This window comes from Dysidea avara, chromosome 8, assembly GCF_963678975.1.
Source record: "Dysidea avara chromosome 8, odDysAvar1.4, whole genome shotgun sequence".
NCBI classification, from domain to species: domain Eukaryota; kingdom Metazoa; phylum Porifera; class Demospongiae; order Dictyoceratida; family Dysideidae; genus Dysidea; species Dysidea avara.
In genome coordinates, this window is record NC_089279.1 from 24,130,451 (window position 1) to 24,152,212 (window position 21,762).

At 37.3% G+C, this 21,762-nt stretch overlaps 3 protein-coding genes and 1 long non-coding RNA gene across 5 annotated transcripts in view; 1 reads left to right on the forward strand and 3 right to left on the reverse strand.

Moving 5' to 3' along the window:
• The first annotated feature begins 29 nt into the window (after positions 1 to 29).
• On the forward strand, positions 30 to 587 carry LOC136264152 (uncharacterized). Its single transcript, XR_010704982.1, has 3 exons — positions 30 to 142; positions 219 to 292; positions 342 to 587. It is a non-coding gene; the product is annotated as an uncharacterized lncRNA (long non-coding RNA).
• Positions 588 to 5,553: 4,966 nt separating this feature from the next.
• Positions 5,554 to 21,762, reverse strand: part of LOC136262951 (uncharacterized) — a 245,500-nt gene continuing 229,291 nt past the window's right edge. The window contains exons 2-3 of the mRNA XM_066057370.1: positions 8,052 to 8,178; positions 5,554 to 6,889 (exon numbers count right to left, since the gene is read on the reverse strand). Of these exons, the coding sequence (XP_065913442.1) occupies positions 5,724 to 6,889; positions 8,052 to 8,178 (1,293 nt within the window). The 3' untranslated portion in view covers positions 5,554 to 5,723. The remainder of the gene's footprint in view (positions 6,890 to 8,051; positions 8,179 to 21,762) is intronic.
• Positions 9,194 to 11,202, reverse strand: LOC136263657 (uncharacterized). Its single transcript, XM_066058297.1, has 3 exons — positions 10,753 to 11,202; positions 9,831 to 9,986; positions 9,194 to 9,354 (listed from the first exon to the last, which is right to left on the reverse strand). Exons 1-3 carry the CDS (start codon positions 11,200 to 11,202, stop codon positions 9,244 to 9,246), a joined length of 717 nt encoding a protein of 238 aa, XP_065914369.1. The 3' UTR covers positions 9,194 to 9,243.
• LOC136263330 (ubiquitin carboxyl-terminal hydrolase CYLD-like) overlaps positions 18,807 to 21,762 on the reverse strand; it is a 91,484-nt gene continuing 88,528 nt past the window's right edge. For both annotated transcript variants that reach the window (XM_066057848.1, XM_066057847.1), the window contains exon 6: positions 18,807 to 20,218. In XM_066057848.1, the coding sequence (XP_065913920.1) occupies positions 19,038 to 20,218 (1,181 nt within the window). In that variant the 3' untranslated portion in view covers positions 18,807 to 19,037. The remainder of the gene's footprint in view (positions 20,219 to 21,762) is intronic.

A 21,762-nucleotide genomic window follows, 5' to 3' on the forward strand; every position in this document is an offset into this window, starting at 1 on the left:
CATTATAAGTATAGCATTATAGTTTTTTGTTAGATGGCTGAGCAGCTGTTTCTATCAGGAAGCATTGAAGAAAATAGCCTGTGCAGAATGAATACTACACAAGCACGGATTGATATAGGTGTTGCATTGCTTTCATACTCAGGTACTATAGTACATAATGACCTCTAGCTACAAACGAATGTGCCTGCATTATGGTATTTGATATACACATTCTATAGTTGATATGACCGAAAGGTGTATAATGTGTGGTGCAGGGGAACAAAGTATAAGTCATCCACAATATGTTGATTGGGTAAGACTAATACACAATAATATATGCACATTTTAATGTATTTTTACAGGTACGATGTGATAAATGTAAGCAATGGTCACACATCATCTGTACCAACCTGAAGCCTGAAGAGGCCAAGAATGTAAAAACTTTTTCATGCCACGAATGCTCCCAGGACATTCACCAGATTAATGACTTTGAATAATTGCAACCATGCCATGTATCTTTATAGCTACAGTGCTTTAGCATTATAATCTTATTTTAATAGCAAAATTCACCTGTGGAAAATTGTAACAGAATTAGCTACGTAGCAAGATATGAGTAACTATACCTAACATAGCTACAGTTAATTATTATTAGCTGTGCCAGAATATAGCTACACTGCATGTTAATTCGAAAATATGAACTTCATACACTGTAGATAACACCTGTGGCAACTTGTATGAATCTCATACATGTAGCTATGATTTGTATGATCTTCATGCAAGTTGGCACAGGAGTCATCCACTCGAATTAACAGTGTAATTATTCTAATCACGAATTGTTCTGGAATAGAAACTACAGTATAGTACACCATAGTTGTTTATGCTAGCAAAGAGACGTTCTACTATAGGGTCGGCTATATTATGCTCAGTCCAGGTACTGGTATTGATATAGCTTTCTTGTAGCAAAGCCACGGCATCAGGCATGCGTTTGTGGACGCTTAGTTACGGTGGCAGAGGGATCCCTGGTGGCACAGTGGCGGAATACTTGAGGTAGGGAGTGCCGTTATGGCCGGCTAATGAAAGACTGGAGGCGGACCATTTATGTTCAGGCCGGACCATTTTTGCACAGACATGTATGGTCCGGGGGGACCAGTTATGCATGCACAAATGGTCCGGCCGGACCATTTATGACAGCATAAATGGTCCGGCCGGACCGTTTTTGCCCGGACCATCGGTGCGTTGACAGGTCCCTGAGCTCTTGTATAAAGTGGAATCTTTTAGACTCTATGATCAGAGGATATCATGTTTACAAGGACATCTAGTCCAGTTTTATTGGAGAAGTTTTGTACTGTCGCCATGATGTTCTCAACCACCACTGAGTTAGCAGCAGCCATAATCAAATGCACGCTCACTGTGCCTCACTGAATCGAGACTTCGCCCTGAGCTCAGTGACAGGACACGAGTTTAAGAATCATACCATAATATCACTTCACCAGAAGGCCAGCCTCACTCACAACCGCTGCGTAGTGTCTAGCCCAGAGCCAGTAACGTCGTTATAACGAGACCCACATCACTACTCAGTGAGCTGACCAGACTCGCACGTGCCCCGCTGAACTCCGCCGCCGTGTAGCTACATTCAGTGAAAGGCTGCATGGTAAATAGACAAATAGTAGCCGATAGTCATAGATTCTCCACTAGTATCTCTGGATCACGGGGAGAAGTCTATTTCCAATAGTTCGAAATTACACGAGAGAAAGTTCAACTTTAAAATCCTATTTCCAAATGTATGAAATTCGAATTATACAGAGAGAAAGATCAAAAATCCTATTTCCAAATGTATGAAATTCGAATTACACAGGAGAAAGATCAAAAATCCTATTTCCAAACGTTTTGAATTTCGAGTGGCGAGAAAATACACGGACCGCATGGTACTATGAGATCTGCTTGCCCCACAGCCCACAGTAACCCTATTTTTTATTTAAAGACTTTACAGTGTAAAATGCAATGACAGACAAAAGGTTGTAATAAATTAGAATGGTTAAGAAATAAGAGAAATTAATATGATAAGTTGTGCAAGACTAGATATGATCAAAGTTCATGGAGAAGTGTGGTTGATACAGGAACTACTATACATGGACAGAGATAGCGGAGTTTATGAGAGTCGGTTGGAATGAAATTAGCCATAAAATGTTTCCAGAAAAATGATTTAATTTGATTTTAGATGATAACTGTAGATAGGTCTGTGCTGATAATTGGTAGAGATGACGTTGTTTGTTATTGAAAATGGATTATGGAGTCTGTTAGAACTGGTGCAGCTGTTAGAAAATGAGACGTGCGAGTTGATATTTAAACTTGAGGTAGACTTCTTAGTGCTGGTAATGAAAAATGTAAAACATATTATCAGATATTTCCAGAACATACATTAAAGGGAGTTGAAGTTTTATTAGGCGTGTTTTGTAGTCAGATGTATAGTGAGGAGCCCATAAGTACCACAAAGTGCTATTTGCACCTTGCGGCGTTTATGGGCTTCTGGTATAGTCATTCAGGATGTAGTTGGTGGCTCTATGTTGTAGTTGTTCAATCTAATTACTGAGACAGATTATTTACTGGTAAAGAGTACTACAAATGTGCATGAGTTCACATAATTGCACTTGCATAGCACTTGTTAGATATCAAATCATGTATTTCCCTCCAGTTTGGCACCCTCATCTTATGAAATTTTTATTACCTGTGTCCTTGTATATTCGCTGCTCCAAGACTCTTGCACCATGCAATTATAATTATATGGTAGATAAGTGTACTGTAGTTTGTAATTAGTGTTCTAATTGATAAGTTAATTTATTATACAGGCTACCAGGGTAGGTCCCTGGTAGACACTCAGAATTGTATGTCCCCTACAAGCACAAGTTTTTTGTATGTGTAGCTGTACCTCAATTCTGTAAAGTAAATTAAATTAAAAATTAAATTGAGCTGAAATTGAAGCTCTACTTCTTGACCTGTGCTCATGATTGTGACTGTTATTTAAAGTTGAAATTTTGTGCACTGAACCATAAAAAAATCAATCGTTTGTTAGTGCAACCGTTGTGGCAATAACAAACATGTCTGAATTCAAGTAAACTTTTAAGCATTGTCAAAATTTATGCAAGTACAGCATGCTAACTAACAACAAGAGTTCATAATGTAAGTAAGGTTTTATGACAGGGATTCCATACACACAAGTTTCACACGTAAACTTTAGTCAAACAAAATGTGACTATATACTTAGTATATCCGGTCTCTTTGCTACAAATGGAGTTATCAACATAAACACCTGATACACCATCCCTATAAATTTCAAACTTCCAAAACAGCAAGGTGTTCTAAAATAACCATAATATAAATGAGGTTCTAAAATAATCATAGTATAAATGAGGTAGTGCAGAATTCCTTGCAAAGGGGACATTGCCATTCCCTGCTGAAATTAGTTGAGAACATGTACAGTTGTTGAAACTGGTACATTTATATTGCTGGCTGCAGTCAGTACATGTTTTAGTGTCTTTAGCACTGAGTTCAGTGGAAATTGTTACAAAATTCATGCTCCCCAGCCCCTCCTCTAGCTGTAAAGTATATGCTTCACTATAGTTGTATTAACCAGTTACCACTTTAAGCCCCCATTATAAATTTGTCGCTATACGTCTGTTAGACCTGAAATGCTAGATCTGCTCCCACTACCTCTCCCTTTCAGAACATACAGGTATCAACACTTGGTAATAACATATATACAGATTTAAAATACAAGTATAGCACAAATGCACTAAATTTTTATGTACCTTATAGTGTTGTTTTGGTTCTAAGGTACTTTACTAGAACTTTAGTACCGTGTCAGTGATTTATTTTTAGCTCTAGTATACTAAAACTAAATCAAAATTATGAGGTGTTTTAACCAATACAATTTTTGGTTCAAAAATTAAAACTAAATCAAATAAAACCTTGAGAATTTTTGGAAGTTTTAGTTAACCAGGCTTTAGTCTTCTCTGAGACCTTCTTACGGGTCCCTAATATCCAAAAAACCATAATCAAGTATATAGGTTTTGACTATTTTCCTAGATCGCATGTTGTAGGATCAAATCTCTGATATTGTTTTCCGCATTGTTTGATATCAAGATTCTAGCTTTATGTTCACTGTAGATATTTTTGTATACAAAATAACTTTTGCAGAATGTTTTGCATAACTACAGTGTAGCAACTGAAACTGTATCTTTGAGATAAGAGCCAATTTTAACTGCATGTGTGGCTTATTGCCTTTAATACTGTGGATAAGACACATTAAGCATGGAGAACGTTGCTTAATCTGGTTTCTGCTGTGTATATAGTAACCCCATACTGTGCATGCTAATAAAGTTTGAGATAAAATACTCTATAATAAAGTAGCTATGCATGTATGGACACTTGTGTATCTGTAATATATTTTTTACGCAAATTTTTTTATCATGAAAGTTTTTGTACAAATATAAAGGAATTAATTGGCCTATGGTAGTCTTCTTGCAGGTATGTAATGGGTTAACAGGTAACTATAGCTATAATTTATACAGCCATAATTCACTGAAGGAAGTTTGTTTAAACAAAGCTTTAAACACATACTGTATGTCACTGTTTCACTACATGGTCTAATCTATGTAGGTTTTTCTGGCATTGAGATTTTGACTAGGCTTGAGTTGATTGTGCTCTAAATTTGCCTACTATGCTTTTTTGGAATTGCCCCAATTTTCTGCCTATTATGCTTTTCAGAAATGCATTGTGTTTTTATTTTGTGTTTGTGTTTTGTTTTCAGAAATTTTCTCCAATAATAAATTTGAACAAAGAAGTGTTACATCAACTGCAACATACCAATAATAGAAATGATTTGAAAAGGGGATGTGGTCCAGAGTTATTAGATTATTAGAGCAGGGCTAGCTCTGAAGGCATATATAACCCCCTGAAGTTATAGTTTAATACTAATTATCTTATTATTTTTGCTTGTGAACATACAGTATGTAAAATAATTATGCATTGTTTCTGACCCATCTTTGTTAAACATGAGTTGTAGCAATTGGTATTCATGTTCAGTTATGTACCTTAAATGCAGCACCATGCCATGAACATATAATATTTTGCCCTCCTGGGAATACACACTTCAAGGATTCTTATTCTCTCTATTGCATGTGATGACTGTTCTATGTTTGACTGTATCCTGCCATGCAAGTCTTCATAAGCTAACTAATTGGATTGTATAAAAATCGAACTTATAAATAAAGGAACAAGCAATTAAATGCAGATAAAATAACTAACAAGATGATGATGATAGAAAGTGATATATCACCAGTTAAGTTGTACTTTATTTATAATCCTATAATACCACCATACTTAAATTGTAACACTGTCTTCAAGTTCTTAGCAGTGACAATAGCATATCTGTATGCAAAATTGAGAATACACAGTCACTGTACATGCTGCAGGCTTGTAATGTATGCTGCATTCACTGATAAATTTTACTCAATAATAAACTATATAATACTTGTTGAACAAGCTAATAGTCATGCACCATAGCTATATAGCTACTATATCTAAATTACAAATTCAGCAAAATTAATTTACATTTCTAGATTAAACATACCACAAACACGTGCACATAAAGTTATTGAATTCAACTGTAGATGTATGTATAATTTGAAAAGAATATTTTGTAACTGTCCTGCAAACATAATATGACACATTGTGAATTGTATTAGTTACTTAGAAGCACCAATCCCATCTAATTGTACAAGAACATCATACATTGTTGGTCTGTCACTTAACTGTTGTTTGGTACAACTGGTAACCAGATGATAATACTGTGGATATTTTTTCTGGACCTGGTCTTTTAGGGTATCCACTATTTCAATGTATGGAAAGGAACTGGTGAGGGCTTCAATGATAAGGATGCCAAAACTATGCACATCCATCTTAGTAGAGTGTTTCTTAGGTTCGCTTGCTTCAGAAGCTGCATATGCTATGTTACCAGGAAGTGGAGACTTAGTTTGTTGTTGTATCTTAGCAGTACCCAAGTCTCCCAGTTTGGCCAGCCACTCACCATTGTACAGTACCTTCAGTAACACATTGGCACTACTCACATCACGATGGATTACTGGATCTGGTCTGGTGTGTAAGAAATGAAGTGCCATGGCAATTTCATGAAGAATTTTATGTGCTTGGGTATGTGTGATGGCGGCATGCTTAGTATAAGCATCTTTCATGTTGAAGTCCATCAATTCCATTAACAGTACTAAAGGATCCTCTGAAGTAGCTCCAAGGAAAGTAACAACATTTTGATGTTGACAACTGAGGGTGATATCCATCTCATGTTGGAACATTTTTTTAGTTTTAATAGAATCAATGATATTGTGAATTTTTTTTGCAGCAACGGTTGCTCCTCGGAATGTGGCTTCATGGACAGTAGCCCAAGCTCCTCTACCAATTTCTTTTCCAATTGTAAATTGATTTGGTGAGATGACCCATAACTTGCTAAAAGTGATCATGGATTGTAGACCCAACAACTGTTGTTGACTTAGAGATAGTTGTACTCTTAGCTCTTCATTTTTTCTCTCGACATCTGAAAGCCTTTTCTGTAAATAAGAGTTGCTTGTTTTCAGATATTCATTGCTGTGCTCCATCAATCGGATTCTTTTTTCTGTTTCTAGCATAAAACTCTTTATTTGTTTTTCAAATGGCATAATATTATTGCCCATATTGCCCAAATTTTGATGCACCTCTTCTACATAAGCACTATCAGTAGTTGGCTGACTGGTGTTGGCATTTTTCCTTGTTGACTGGAGAGTGTCATGACTAACATGTGCGATGCCTTTAGTTACTTCTAATGGGCTCACAGAAGCCACAAGATCATACCCAGCTACAAGCGCTAAGAAGTAAGTATTTAATTACAAACCATTGTATTGCAGACGTGGTTAACTAAGTATGATTAGAACAAAATACTTTTTGTGTATAGCTATTGACAAGTAAGCTGCATGAAATTTTGTTGCTATTCTCTTCACTGCAGCAATAAACATGAAACATCATTGATACTAAATTCCCTATAATAAGACACTGGTATATCTAAAGGGCTCTAGGTTCCTGAATCTCTGGAAAATTTAAAGATAATGTACACAATAATTCTATTGTAAGTTTCAAATGCAATTACACACGATGACCTGTAATTAAGTGTGCTTATATATTATGAAAACTGTGTATTATGGACACCTTGGGACCAACCACAAGTGTCTTGGTGTCCTGGTTTTCCAGGTCAGTTTATGTCCTAAAAGATAATCGGGACCACTAATACCTGTAAGTGCCCAGATTATGCTGGTGTTCACATTAACAATTAAGTGTCTACATTAGTAGATTCCACTGTGCGTACCTTGAAACCCTTGTACCAAGACTCTATATCTAATCAAATTTAATGGATTTCTATTCAACATCTGAATTGTGCCAATATATGGAATATTTGGAATTCCAAAATAATATTGTAGGAATAAAAATGTAATGAATAAGAGGCTGAACTAAGAGAGGTTGCCTACGTCTGCAGCTACAATTATATCACTACTCATGACAATTCAAATTTCTTTTTGTTTGTGTTTAATAATCTATAACTGGTGAAAACCCAAAAATGCTGCTTCAAAGAAGAATTGTGTCAGAGACATGATAGTAGTCATTGATTCAATACCAACAATTACTTGCTAGCAGAAAGAAAGGGAGACACAAAGAAGGACAATAGCAAGTCCATAATGTGTCCATTGTAGCTGTTATGGTTGCACATCTCAGGCCTAAGTAGTATCTAACAGTGAAACAACTAAGCCTGTAGCATTAGCTAGGACATCAGTCAGTCAGTCAGTTAGTCAGTAAAATTCAATAAATTTTTTTTGAGAAACTTGTCAAAAGCATTTCAGGTGGCTCTGAAAGCAGTTAGGGCTTGATTGCACCTAACCAATACTGTCAATTCATTGAGGTATACAATATTGTGGAATTTTCAAATAAGTGAATTACTTGAGATATACACTGACAGTATAATAATTTATGACACTCACTGTCACATCTTTCATCAAGATGCAAATCTGCTAGTGGTAAGAGCAATCCCCTACTAGATTCTGGTGTATATCCTTGTTGCCAACCTGTGGCGTAATGAGCTATGTCCTCGTGATCAATTGGCTGTTCCTGCGATAATGAAGAAAAAGAGTGTTACATACGTACGTACATACGTACGTACATATCATAATCATAATATATACATCAGTACTGAACAAGTATAATAACATAGCAAGCTGCTAACTGGTATTCAGCATATTTCAAAGAATATTACCAAAAACATTACTCACCCTCTAAAGTAGGAATTTTGATGTATAAAAGCCTTAAATCTTTAGCACAGAATTTAACTCCAATGTAGCCAGGTTTTGTTTGCCTTCTATACAAAAGTAATAGTAAAGTACTTCCCACCCTTGTTAACTCTTATGTAATCAAAGGGTAATTTATTACCTTTGAAATTGCTGTGGTATGATTTCGAAGAAACTTTTGCTAGAGCTATAGCTATTGGGATATTTGTGTTTAACAAACTTCCACAGCAAAAAAAAAAAAGATATGCATAGATATTGGAGACATCTGTCTACAAAATATTACCATCTATTGTAAGCATGTATAATGGCTAAATTAAATTCAAAAGGATCATGCCTAGTGAAGGATGATTTATTATATTTATGTATACATTGATCATGTCATTTCCAATGCAGTACTTTAATTTTGAATCATTATGCATGTTCATAACCTATCATCTCTACACCTGCCATTACACGATAATTTGTAGGAAGACGTCCTATCCATCTGATGACTCCGTAATGAGGAGGGGTACCAAATTGTACCAATGTGCCCACTTGTAAACAGTCAGAATTATCATTTGGTGATGTAATGGCAAGAGAGTTGGATGCATATGCAGAATGGACGTCATAATGCTTATTATCAGGTACATCCCCATCCCTTTGGGATATGAAGCTGCATCTATCAATTGTTGTTGCACTTCACTATCTAATATCAATGAATCTAAGGCTTGAGAGTCTTCCATTCCCAACTCTTCCTGAACTTGTTGACGCTTTCTGTGATGCTCTGAGTTCTTTTTCTCCTTTTCAAATTGCTGTTGTACGGTTTGCTGCTTAACTATAAGCTGTCCATGTCGGTAATGCCAGCTGCTTTAATACTTTCAATGTCAGCATAATTTAAAGCTCGTTCCTTTCATTTTGTGGAGTAAGCTTTACTCTCTGGTGACCTTCTATGTTGATCACCTTTCATGGAAGCACTACTGTGTTGTACTTTTGTGTTAGACTCCAATGTGGCACTAGAATCCTGTGAGAAACATCACTATATGTACACACGCATAATGTGTACTGTGCATGTAGATGCACGCATAGTGAGGACTATAAATATAACACACTGATATACCACATGATGTGGCTAAAGCAGCCAGTGTGGAATATTAACAAAATGAAGAGTAATACAAACATGAATGCTGTCAAAAGTTGCATTGGCCTGCACTAACAACATAAATTCAGCATATAGTTGAGTAAATCATTGATGGCAAAACCAGTGCTTCAATTCATATTAAATACACACTAATAAGTTTAAACACACCCATTCACAATTAAACACTCTTCCCTATCCTTCAATTTTATGATTTATGTATTTATAAAGGCTTTACAACACACGTGCTGAAGGTCTGTAGGACATACAGCCTTTTCAAAGATGTCATATTAAGTATGTTTTAAAACGTGCATAACATATTATATATACAAACATCTTGTGGGTGTGTTATTGGTACTTACTGGACTACATGGATGTATATCCTTTGATTTACGCACACTGGAATATGATTTTGATGACAACTGATCCATAGACACAAACACTGCACTGCAACGATCGCACTCGAAGTACGTAACATCCTTAAATTTACCACCACTTGTCCCTTCTCCTCTTTTTTCCTACACATACAGCAATGTACAGTTGTAGTACAGTTACACACACACACGCACGCACGCACGCACGCACACACAGTGCACGCACACACACACATGCACACACATGCATGCACACACACACACACACACGCACGCATGCACACACACACACACACACACACACACACACACACACATACACACACACACGCACGCACGCACATGCATGCTCACACAAACGCATGGACACACACACACATGCATGCTCACACAAACGCATGGACACACACACATGCATGCTCACACAAACGCATGGACACACACACACATGCATGCTCACACAAACGCATGGACACACGCACACACATGCACGCACGCACACACACACACACACACACACACACACACACACACACACACACACACACACACACACACACACACACACACACACACACACATGCATGGACACACACACAAAGTTTGCATAACTTTCATAGCAATTCAGCAGCTGTAACATAAGACTACTTGATGTAACTTGCATAAGTTTAACTAAAACAATTTTATTGAATAGCCAAAGTAATTATTTGTGATTGCATTCTTGTTGCAAAATGTAGAAAATTTTTCCGGTAACATTTTTCAGTTCTTTAAAATAACGATTACTAAAGTTCTGATTGGCTAGAAACATTTGTAGCTCTGCAGACGTAAAGCCTCATTGTCACTTAATATTGATTTACATGTGATATAGCAAGTACTCTATGACTACATATACACCCCCTGTAATGCCTACCAAGAATTCCACTCCAAAGTTTGTTCCTGTTTCTCCAGGTAGCTCTCCAATGTATCGTACAACTCCTTGGACTGGCAGAGGGATTGTTGGGACAGTCACAAACACAAAAGAACCCACTTGTAGCTTCTGCACCCAGTTAAGTTTTTGTAGAACCTCAGTTCGATCATGTAAATGCTTCACTCCTTCTAACAGGTTCTTCTGTTGTAGAGTGATCTTGTGTACTTGTCTAGGTTTGCAACTTAAATAAAAGCTAGATCCTAGTATCGTCTTATAATTCACTTCAATTTCCCTTGATGATACAGCCTCCACTAGGGTACCTTTAGGAGCCAACTGTTTGGTAATTGATGGCTTCTTTGGACGGCCTGGAAATAAAATGGTTCTCTGTTGTCGAACTTCACTCTTATATTCAACTACATCCTCTAGTAGTACACCAAATCTCAAATCTTCCATTACAAACCTTTAGTAGCAATAAAAGAAAGCAAAAATGCATTTATAAACAAAAATCTACACAATTTAATTCAGAAGTGTTTATTATTATTGCCCCTGGTCATAAAATACACGTGTTACTGTCTGCACCTTTCCATCTGCAAAAAGAAAATCTTAAAGAGTTGTGAACTCATGAGTACATAGTTAAATTTCACTTATGGAAATGGTACATAGGGGATATATTGTGTTCTTACTAATGTTATTGCAACTGTTAAGCTATTTGCCAAGAAGCAAAAGGTCAGTCCACATATTGCACCTGTTGACAAAAACTTCAAAGCTCAAAAAACTATACAGTTATGACAGCAATTAAAATGTAAGGAACAACAGTTTGTTTGCAATAGCCTCCAGGATAGCTGGGCGGTGCCTACATAATACTAGTAATTAGCAATGAACGTTGGCATAGCAAGATATTTCTAGATAGGTGCATGGGCTCTGTTCCAAAGCTAGGTCAGAGGCAGAGGAAGGTGAAAAAGTTGGGCAGACTGAAAAATTATTTGAGGTGACACTTGTATAGAGCTGGAGGCTTGTTCATGTTGCAGTGTTTAAAACACACACAGTGTGCTTTCAGTATGCAAAGCATGGGGTCTGGTGGCATGCTTTCTGAGAAATTTTTGAAAAATAGATGCTAAGAATCTGGTGGTACTTTTTGCAAAGGTATTGTCAATTAAAATCTTTCAGATATGACATACGCACAAATGACTCCTTCCACTATATGATATAGAGCTGCCAGTTTGAAACCACAACAATACATGATACACTGACTCATGATGTCACATAAAGTAATTTTGAGGAGCTCTGCCCCTCTCATCTGAAAGTTGAGGGGTGGGGGGAGGGGGTTCAGCCCCTCTAGCCCCCACCTTCCACCGCCACTGTAGGTATAGCATGATCTCTCTAGGGAAGCCTGGAGCATGCCCCAATGGGAAATTTTAGAAGATCAATTATGAGGGCAATCTTACATAATGGCAGACGGCTGCAGGTTCGAGGCTGCCCAGGTCCAGTTATGGATTTTTCTCCTTTCTCCACCTTTCAAACATACTTTCTGTAACAGCTTTAAACAGGCTGTAGGAACAGGAGTCCTACAGGCCTTCAGCACTTGTGCTGTAAAGTCTTAATAAATAAATAGATAAAAGAAAACTGACTGTTCTATTGGAGTGTTTCAATCTTTTTGCAAGCTAAAACCCAAGCTAAAACCAGAAAATCAATAGAGGGGCTGGAGCCACCCTTGTCCCCCAGTTACTATACCTATGAATTGATCCAGAAGTCATTACTGAAGTTTCCTCACATGCAAGCTTAGATAGTATAGGATAATAGTTAGCTGTGGTTGTAGTAGGTAAGAAGGAATTTCGATGGTTGATACTGTAACTTACAAATATTGGTGTTGATACTATCCATGCAAACCATCAGTAGCAATATTGGTTCTTGGAGTGTTTTACACCACTAGAAAATTTTTCCATATTGGTAGCTGATCCGATTAATGATCTGATTATTAAGTACATCTCTATTTTTGTGTGACCATACATTAAAGCAATGTTGGTTAAATGTTTATTCATTTCATCAATTTGTTCTAAAAACATTGTGGATTGCAAATTGCATATCTTACATATTTGACCACCTGTTTAATTCACAGAAAAACCACTGTGGTTGTTAAACAAACTATGAAATCTCTTCCCTGCAACCGACACTAATGCTGTGTAGTTTGTGTAAGCAGCATTTTGGTACAACATTACAGCAGAAATTACATGTTAAACATTTAAGATGTACAGTTGCTATAATATTATAAGATGTGGTATTGAAGATAGAATTCAAATGATTTTGTAGACCATGGCCAGATATACATAATAACTATTCAACGACAAAAAACGTAGGGTCTCCAATGAAATTGTTTATGTATACCATGGCAAGGTGTTTAGCTTGTTGCGCTGGTATTTGCCAACACAAAATGTTAGGAGCAGTAGTTCTAGTTTGAGAGTTGCATGATTACATCGTATTTTTGATTATTGTATAATTTAAAATATTGTTATGTAAGCTGCAAGGAGTGGCCAAAATTTATAGCCGAATGTTATCTAGGGTAGCTAAATACTGTAATCCAAATGAGCTAATAATTGCATTATTGTGCCATCAAGCATAACTAATGAGATCAACAAAACACGCTTTTATTTTTCCTTGATGTGCGCACACCCATCTTCCTCACAGCATGGAAATACAACCAATTGTCCAGTGAGTCCATTCTGTTAGTTTAGTGGTTTGCTATCTGGCAGAGGTCAGTGCAATTTTAGGGACTTCAAGCCCAGGGAGGACTGGGTTCCCAGGATATATAAAGACCAATAATTTGCATGAGGTTGCTTTCTATGAAGTGGCATCACGGAAAATACCTTTGAATAGTTCTAGTATATGCCTACAACAAGATATGCTATATAGTTCCTTTGTATAGCATAGCAATGCCTACTCAGTCAATCCTATATGGATAATTGCAATCTGCATGAAAACAATAGCCCTTTCAGAATTATTAACACTTTGTTGTCAATGCTGAAGCAGTCGAAATATAGATTATGGTGCTGCTTCAAAAATAGAAATCTATTGAGTCTGTGCCAGCGTTGAAACCGGGTCGGGTCATCCGGGTCATCCCGGTCATTCGGGTCACATTTTCTCCGGTCATCCGGGTCTGACCCGGTTTACAATTTATCCGGGTCTGACCCGGTTTACAATTTATCCGGGTCTGACCCGGATTGGATCACGTGAGAAACGAAATTCTTCGTTTGACGACGTGGAAACTTATAAACGCTATAGCGTAGCTCTTTCGTGAGCCACGCCCACTTATCGCATTACCAACATACGCTCAGCCACGCTCATTTGTTAGTAAGTGTAGTATGTAGCACGAAATTGAAGGTATCTATGGTGAGGGGTAGCTATTGTCAGTAGGTGAAGACCTTTTTTTTTTTTTTTTTTTTTTTTTTTGTTTTTTTTTGGTCTTCAACCTAGGCTGAAGTTGCAATATTTACTCAACACGAATCGAACGCTGAAAATGTAGACTCGTTTGCTCGCTCGAGACTAGCCGAAACACGTCTCGGCTTTATTAATCCGGGTCACATCCGGGTCTGACCCGGATTGCTATCCGGGTCAGTGGGTCATCCGGGTCAGCAGTAGTGACCCGGTTTCAACGTTGGTCTGTGCCAGTTATCTAGCTATTGTTATTTTAGATTACTGTGCACAAATTTTGAGTCTTACAACAACCCTAGGTAGTATTCTGCTTATAAGAAATGTCAAGCTAGTCCCTTGCAAGCATCTATGCACACTGATGTCACCACATCTTTGATGCTCCATCTAATATGTTTCTCTAACTAAAACCATCATACCTCCAGTTATGTGGTGCATGGCTCAAAGATAAGATAAAACTCTGCACTGGTAAAGAAATTGTTTGATGCATTCAGTACATGATAGCGTGACAGCACTGATAATAGCAGAATTTTAGCTTAGTTTCTAGCTACTTTCAAAATATGGTTGAGCTTTTTTTATTTGCTAGATGTTATCTAGGATTGCTATGCTCTGCAAACATATATGATTACTGGCTATATTGCTTGTACTGTGACAACTGATTTCTTCAAAACAGCATTGCAAAATTTTGGCCCTACACTTACAATTTCACCTTTTTACTGCAAATTATGCAATAAGTGAAAATATGGTGTGCCAGTTTTTTTAAAAATCTAAACATTTACATCTCCTGTTTTGCAGTGGTTCAATTATCATTGCAGTAGTAAAAAATTGAGTAAAAGTCGATGTCTTCATTGAATGCTCTAGCAGTGGCAATGAACGAACAATTCAAGGCTATATTAATTTTGTCATGGATCATCACATACTCCACAACAGTATTCTGCTGTAGATATACATTCATACAAGTTCATTGCCCACTTACCGCAGGCTGGGCAGAATTTGAGGCTTGGAGCATACTTAAAAAGCTGTATGATGACACTTTTCACTCTTGTAGGTTTCTACTATTTACCATACAAATAGGTAATGTGCCTAATGCTTTAAAAATTACTCAGATTTAGTTAAAGAGCCACGCCCATCTTTGTTACGCATGGTAATAAGTACTAATATAGGCACAAAATAGTAAACTTTAGCACAGAAAACTAACGGAAAACCTTTCACTGCTCGACAGTGATGCCTTACGGTTTCTGTAATACATTTCTGTACCGTTATATAACCCGGCATTGTATTACGGGTTCAGTGATAGTCGGACACAAATCACACATAACTAGCTATACAGTAGTTTTACTGTAGTACAGTAGCTAACTTGAAAATAATATACCGGTAGAACTTACTCTACTGTACCTTTCAGTCCACACGGTACTCTACAATTTTCGTTGTTACGGAAATGATGCTGACTCCCACAATCGCTTTGTCAGGCGGCGCCCGTTAGCGGCTAGTTTACTGATGTTTAATTATTATACGGAAACCACCAGTGTGCATTAAGCTTATATTAATGCATAAAATTTGTGATCTGAAACAGACAAGGATTGACATGCTCTTTAAAAAAGAGTCAGTATAAGCTCTATTAAAGCAGGCAGGTAGCAATTACATGTACATAATAATTACAAGGGGTCACTACGGTCAGGAGTCTAGTTTCAGGGTTACCAAGTTACCATAAAAGTAATAACTGGAGCGCTGGCAAGACAAATGTAGCTACTTATATGACTAAATAATTATATCAACAGTTCAACAGATCGACTACATCCAATGATGCAAGCATTTATTATCCTGTATGAACAGGAGATGGCAACACGAGCTGCCTGCTGAAGTATCTTCGGTAGATGGCACACATTGCTAAGTCTTGTAATGGTCACTGGCATGAAATGGTGCTGTATTAGAAAAGAGCCAAATTTTAATATCTTTACTATTAAACAGTTTGTCAACAGGTGAACATTAGCCATATGAATTGTATCCCAGTTCCCATGTTGTGCCTTAATAAGTTTTCACCCCTTGAAAAGACATTACATAAAAATTTTACTTGTCAATTTTGAGTATTGAATAGGTAAGAGCATAGTAGGGTACTTATTCTGTTTCTAACATCCTAGAGAAAACCATCTCAGCCAAATCACATCTAATTATAATGATGACATTAATTTTATTGACCTTCAAAATGCATTTGGATCTATTTCCATCACCAATACATATTTTACATACTAGAGAAAATACAGGTGCCTTCTACTGCCTTCCTGTTTTGTTCATTTACACCTCTCTGCTGTTATCAAATGCCATCAAATTTACATCAATGGACAATTCCTATTCCAGAGTTTTTGTGACACCATGTCTCCAATAATGATTATTTTGACTTACATTTAACCCCTGCTAAATTTAGCTGAATAACTAAACAAAAGCTCTGGTTTTTTGTTATCAGCTAACAATTCCTATAACTCTGACAAGCTCCCTCCTGTTGGGGTACGTATAATCCATGTATATGTTTACATCAAGCCAGGTGATGAACCTCCAGGATGATACAAGGCAAAGTTTCTGATTATAATCTGGATGGCTCATGCAAAGTGGTTTATGATGAGTCAACAGAGTTATCTTGTAATGTTGCTTGCGAATCTCTTTTGTTTGAAACGGTCGAGTGGCTTCCCTGTTATAAGCATTTGCCCAAATTTATTTCACCCGGGCCAGATGTCATTTTTATAGAAAATTTCATCTGATAAACTTCCAACTCTGCTGAATTTGCATCGCTGGCACATACAAATTTGAGCAATTTGTCCTCTTTTCCAGCCACCACATCCTACAGTGCCTGCCACCATGGTTTCCCAGTTGCCTTGCTGGTGGGTATATATACCTATTGCCGTTATCCTGTATTGCTATTCTTCAAACAACTAAACTTCAAACTTGCATCCATGGTGTCAAAGTGTTTGCTGATTTGGATGGCAAGTTAAGTGTACATCAGATTCTCCTCCCTCCACTCCACCAGCTCCTCTAGTATGTTCATATTGACCAGACATTGTATTGGAGCTATTAGCTAATCTGCCCATTTAATTCATATGACAATCTTGTGGCTGCATGATACTGCAAAGCAGTTAAATCATTAGCAAATACAGTAGTTGCACTGTTTGGTTTGTCCTGCCAATACTTCACAATTGAGATCAGCTGACTTGGGAACTATCTTAAAGGAAAGCACCACTACTATACAGAAAGTTATGAACCAATTGCAATCATTCTCTGAATGCCCATAAGCTTATATTAGCAGCAGCAATTTCCATCAAATTAATTAGTCTTTGTATTTGCATTTTTTGTATATTTCCTTGCCATGCCTGCTTTGACTTTTGCCTCATATGAAGTTGCATGTGACAGAAGTTTTGTATATTTACATTAATCACTTCATTGATGGTTTTGTTAATGAAATTGTCCCCTCAATTTTAGTCTCAGGTGGTTTGAAATTAATTTGTCAGCATCCGCTTTTTTAAACTTTGTTTTAAGGGATGGTCACTCCTGGACTAGGCTAGAAAAGACTGTACAACAGTGTGTACCATAAAAACTGACGATACATTTAAATTGTAATTAATTATACTAGCCACTTGCAAACTAGCTAGCTATTAGTCGTTGTTTAGTTGACTTGTTTGTTTTATATGTGCATGCAGGTATCTATTAGCAATTCATGTTGCAATTGTTTCTAATAATCTATAATCCAGACATCAATTGCAAGTGTTAAGGCCACTCCAAATAAATTCTCTGTTTCCCGTCCTGGACTCTGGAGTATTTGCATGCGGGCGGGCGGTCCATTTCCATTATTTCATTATAAGATTGCTAACTTTTCAAGCCATTATTTGCCTGGCACAGCCAAAAAGGCTGCATAAAATCAAGCTTATAAGCTTGTTCCTTCCTTCGCAAGTTGCAAAAATAACACAAACGTGAAGTTGTGCCGACTTGATAGCACTGCTGACACGTGAGCTGTCACTGTTTCAAGATAGCTTTATCTGAGCCTGTCAGTATGCAAGAATAACCGGAAAATAATGGGAGAATACGGAATAATGGAATATTTAGAGCTGGCAGTAACTAGATGCGGGCGGTGGACGGGAAACAGAGAATTTATTTGGAGTGGCCTAATCACTGTTTCACCCATTTTGTACTTTTATAGATAAACTGCATACAAGCAGCCCATCATGCACCTATGATGCCAGTGAAGCCACCCTTATGTAGCTAACTATCACCTAGGCAGTTCATTTGCTCACAGTGTTTTGTTTTGGGATCTGACTATAATTATTATTAGTCAATTTAATTTTAATAGCTAACATGAGGAGCTGAGTGTTTACCTTTCTTGTGTTAAAAATTTAGCTTGATATTTTGAACATTAAATATATGGCCTATGTGCTGATACAAATTATGTGTCCTTTAATAGTATTGCATTGAATGATTTAAGTGTGGCAAATGTTGACAAATAATTCTGCTCCTACCAATTAAAATACATGTACCCTGTAAAAGAGATTTCTCATAGTTAAATCAACTGTTCTTGGTAGCTACTTTTCTTCAATTAAATAACATTTATATTTTAATGTCTAAAGACTTGCTTTAGTTTTAGCCACTCCATCACCTGAACAAATCCAACTTCTGAAACAGTTTTCACTTCTTCACACTATGTAAGCATACTATTATAGCTAACACTCTAAAATGTACAAAAATTGGTATGCTAAAAGTACAAAGTATGCCTTTTAAAACACTAAATGCAAAACGATAGTGTGTGCAGTGCAATAAACCACTAAAAACGAAACTAAATATAGCTGTCACATGTAGTTGCATGTATAACAGTTTCGCACAGCTTGTTATATTTTAATTTCATTCAGGTCAGTGAGAATCTTGGTCATAGCTGGTCTCCGGTCAGGGTCAACATTAACACAGCTTCTGCTTATAATCACATACTGGGGCCATTGTGCTTCAAGAGACCTCAAGTCACCAACAATGCTTCCAGTGGGTATCTTTTTAGTCAATATCTCTACTAGTAGTACCCCATAACTGTAAACATCGATCTTCACCGTTTGCTGACGTGGTGGACCAGTAACTTCTGGGGCAGCATATACTGCAGCACCTGGGCCTGGGGTCTGGGCAAGATGGGCAAACTGAGCAGAGCCAAAATCTGATAGTTTAGCTATCCATCCTCCTCCTTCAGTAGCTTTAAGTAGCACATTGGCAGCACTGACATCACGATGGATGATAGACTTTGGTCTGATGTTGTGTAAGTAACGTAGTCCCTGTGCAACATCAACACATACTGGCTGTATTTGGTGAACTAAAATCATTCCTTTTTTGAGTGCTTTTCTTAGGGTGGACTGCATTAACTCTATTACAATAATTGCTGGCTCATCAGGAACAGCACCGATAAACTCCACAAGATTTTTGTGGTGACACTTGGCCATCATCTGAATCTCTTTCAGAAAGAGACCTTGGTTGTGCTCGCTTATTATTTCTTCATGGATGGTTTTGGCAGCAACTTTTTGACCCTTGTAAATTGCTTCCTTTACTACACCCCATCCTCCAAATCCCAATATTTCACTGCTAAGCTGTATGTCATTACGAGAGATTACCCACAGTCGTTCTACTGCATACATGGCAGCCTCTAAAGTATCCAACCTCTCTAGGAGTGCAGGAATTACACCAGTCTCTAAATATGAGCACTTATTTGAAAGCCCTACACATTTTCTTGCAAGTTCCTGGCGCTCAGATTCACCCTTTTGACACTTAGAATCAAGCTCCTGACATCTAATATAGAGTTGATGGCGCTCAGATTCACACTTCTTTTGCTCAATATCAAACCTTTGACACGTGGAATTAAGCTCCTGGCATCTAATATATAGTTGATGGTACTTGCTGCTTAGGTCTTGGTACATAGTTTCAGATTTTGCTAATTTTTCATTCATGACTGTGAGCTGCTCTTTTTCAGAAGTTGATGGAGTTTGCAGGGTAGCAGCCTTTACTGATTCCACCTTATTTGTATCAGGTGGTTGCACTAAATAAATAAAGACAGTGTTAATTGATTTATAGTTTAATTTGGCACCAGCCTTTCTTCCCTGGTTAAGCACATGTACAACACACATATTATAGACATACATACACAATATACAGTATAAGACATTGTATAAAAACAACTACAAAACACACACACAAAACAAACACAGAAGTACTAAAACATCAAAAGAATTAATCACGTCACAATAAGTATAAGAATAATTCATCAGAGGTATCTCTTGACATAATCATTATACTGGTGGACATTTAATCTCTATAAACTTCAGTCTATAACCATGACTTAATTTTGGATTAAATGTCCAGTTTGGGGTTGGTCTGAAGACATATTTTGGCTTAACAATGCTGCCAAACTGTCATGAAGGGAAATTAAGGATGGTTTTAGGGTAATGATTTTGGTTGGAAAAGCCCATTTTTTCATGATCCTAATATGTACTACTGTACTGCAGGGGAGTAGGAAGATATGTAACTTATATATTATATGGGTGCCCTCCAGCTCCAAAGAATTTCTAAAATGGTAATGAAGATCAGCAGCCCTGTTTACTGTTTAGAATATCTATATATAAAGCTGAAAAGCTGTCTGTCCGTCTGACCGTCATGCTGTTTACTCACCAAGCTCAGCGAGAATCGGCACAATCTGTACTGATAACGAAGCACTCATCATCCGGCTACTCTAAGATTGTTATCACGAGTTCACGTGTGCTTCCGTTCGTTCTCTACAGCGCGTAGAAGGCCAAAGTGTAGAGAAAAACTTGAGCAACATTCCTTTGAAAACCACAGCACATACTGTTCAAGTGGTAGAATGCCTGATTAGCGTGCAAGAGGTCGTGGGTTCGAATCCACGTGCTGGAAGATTTTTTTTCCTTTCTATTCAGTACCTTTTTGTGTACACCTTTTTAAAACACGACTTTCAGCCCATTGTATCTTGGCATGCAAACCACGTATTGACACTGGACTTTAGCGAAATTAAACGCCCATCATCTGGCAACCCAAGAGTTGTTGTAGCAAATCAATATGTGCTTTTGTTTGTTCTTTATAGGGCGATGAAGGCACTGGTGTACGGAAGGATCACTGAAAAGTTGAGCGACATTCCTGTCAAAACCACAGATGGTGATTTGTGGGGCAATTGGAAACAGTGGAAATGGAAACCGGAAACAGAAAGTGGAAATGGAAAACAGAAATGGTCAAATCATCATGTATATCCTAGAGTAAAATTCTTATTTAGCGGCCACCCCTTAAAGACCACCTTCTTACAAAGACCACCTCCGTACAAAGACCACATCGTAATAGGATCTCAAAGATGGCTAAGGCATAGTGATCTTATTATAAGATCACTTCATGGTCACCTTTTATAAAGACCACCCTCTTTACAAAGACCACCTTTTCACATTGTAATAAGTTCCAAACCAATTTTATGACTATCAAAACAGCTAGGTTAGCTAAATTAAGCTCGGCTCTAAAAGTCATCATCTCCTTACGAGACTTTTTTCATTATCAGTAGGTTGTACTGACTAGCTACATTTCACT

What these genes read in the sequence shown, in the direction of transcription:
- LOC136263657 (XM_066058297.1), bottom strand. Translation starts at nt 11,202, where the DNA reads ATGGAAGATTTGAGATTTGGTGTACTACTAGAGGATGTAGTTGAATAT. An exon ending in ACTTTGGAGTGGAATTCTTG is followed by an intron (nt 9,987 to 10,752) that starts GTAGGCATTACA and finishes CTGTATGTGTAG; the next exon opens with GAAAAAAGAGGAGAAGGGAC. An exon ending in ATATACATCCATGTAGTCCA is followed by an intron (nt 9,355 to 9,830) that starts GTAAGTACCAAT and finishes TGTTTCTCACAG; the next exon opens with GATTCTAGTGCCACATTGGA.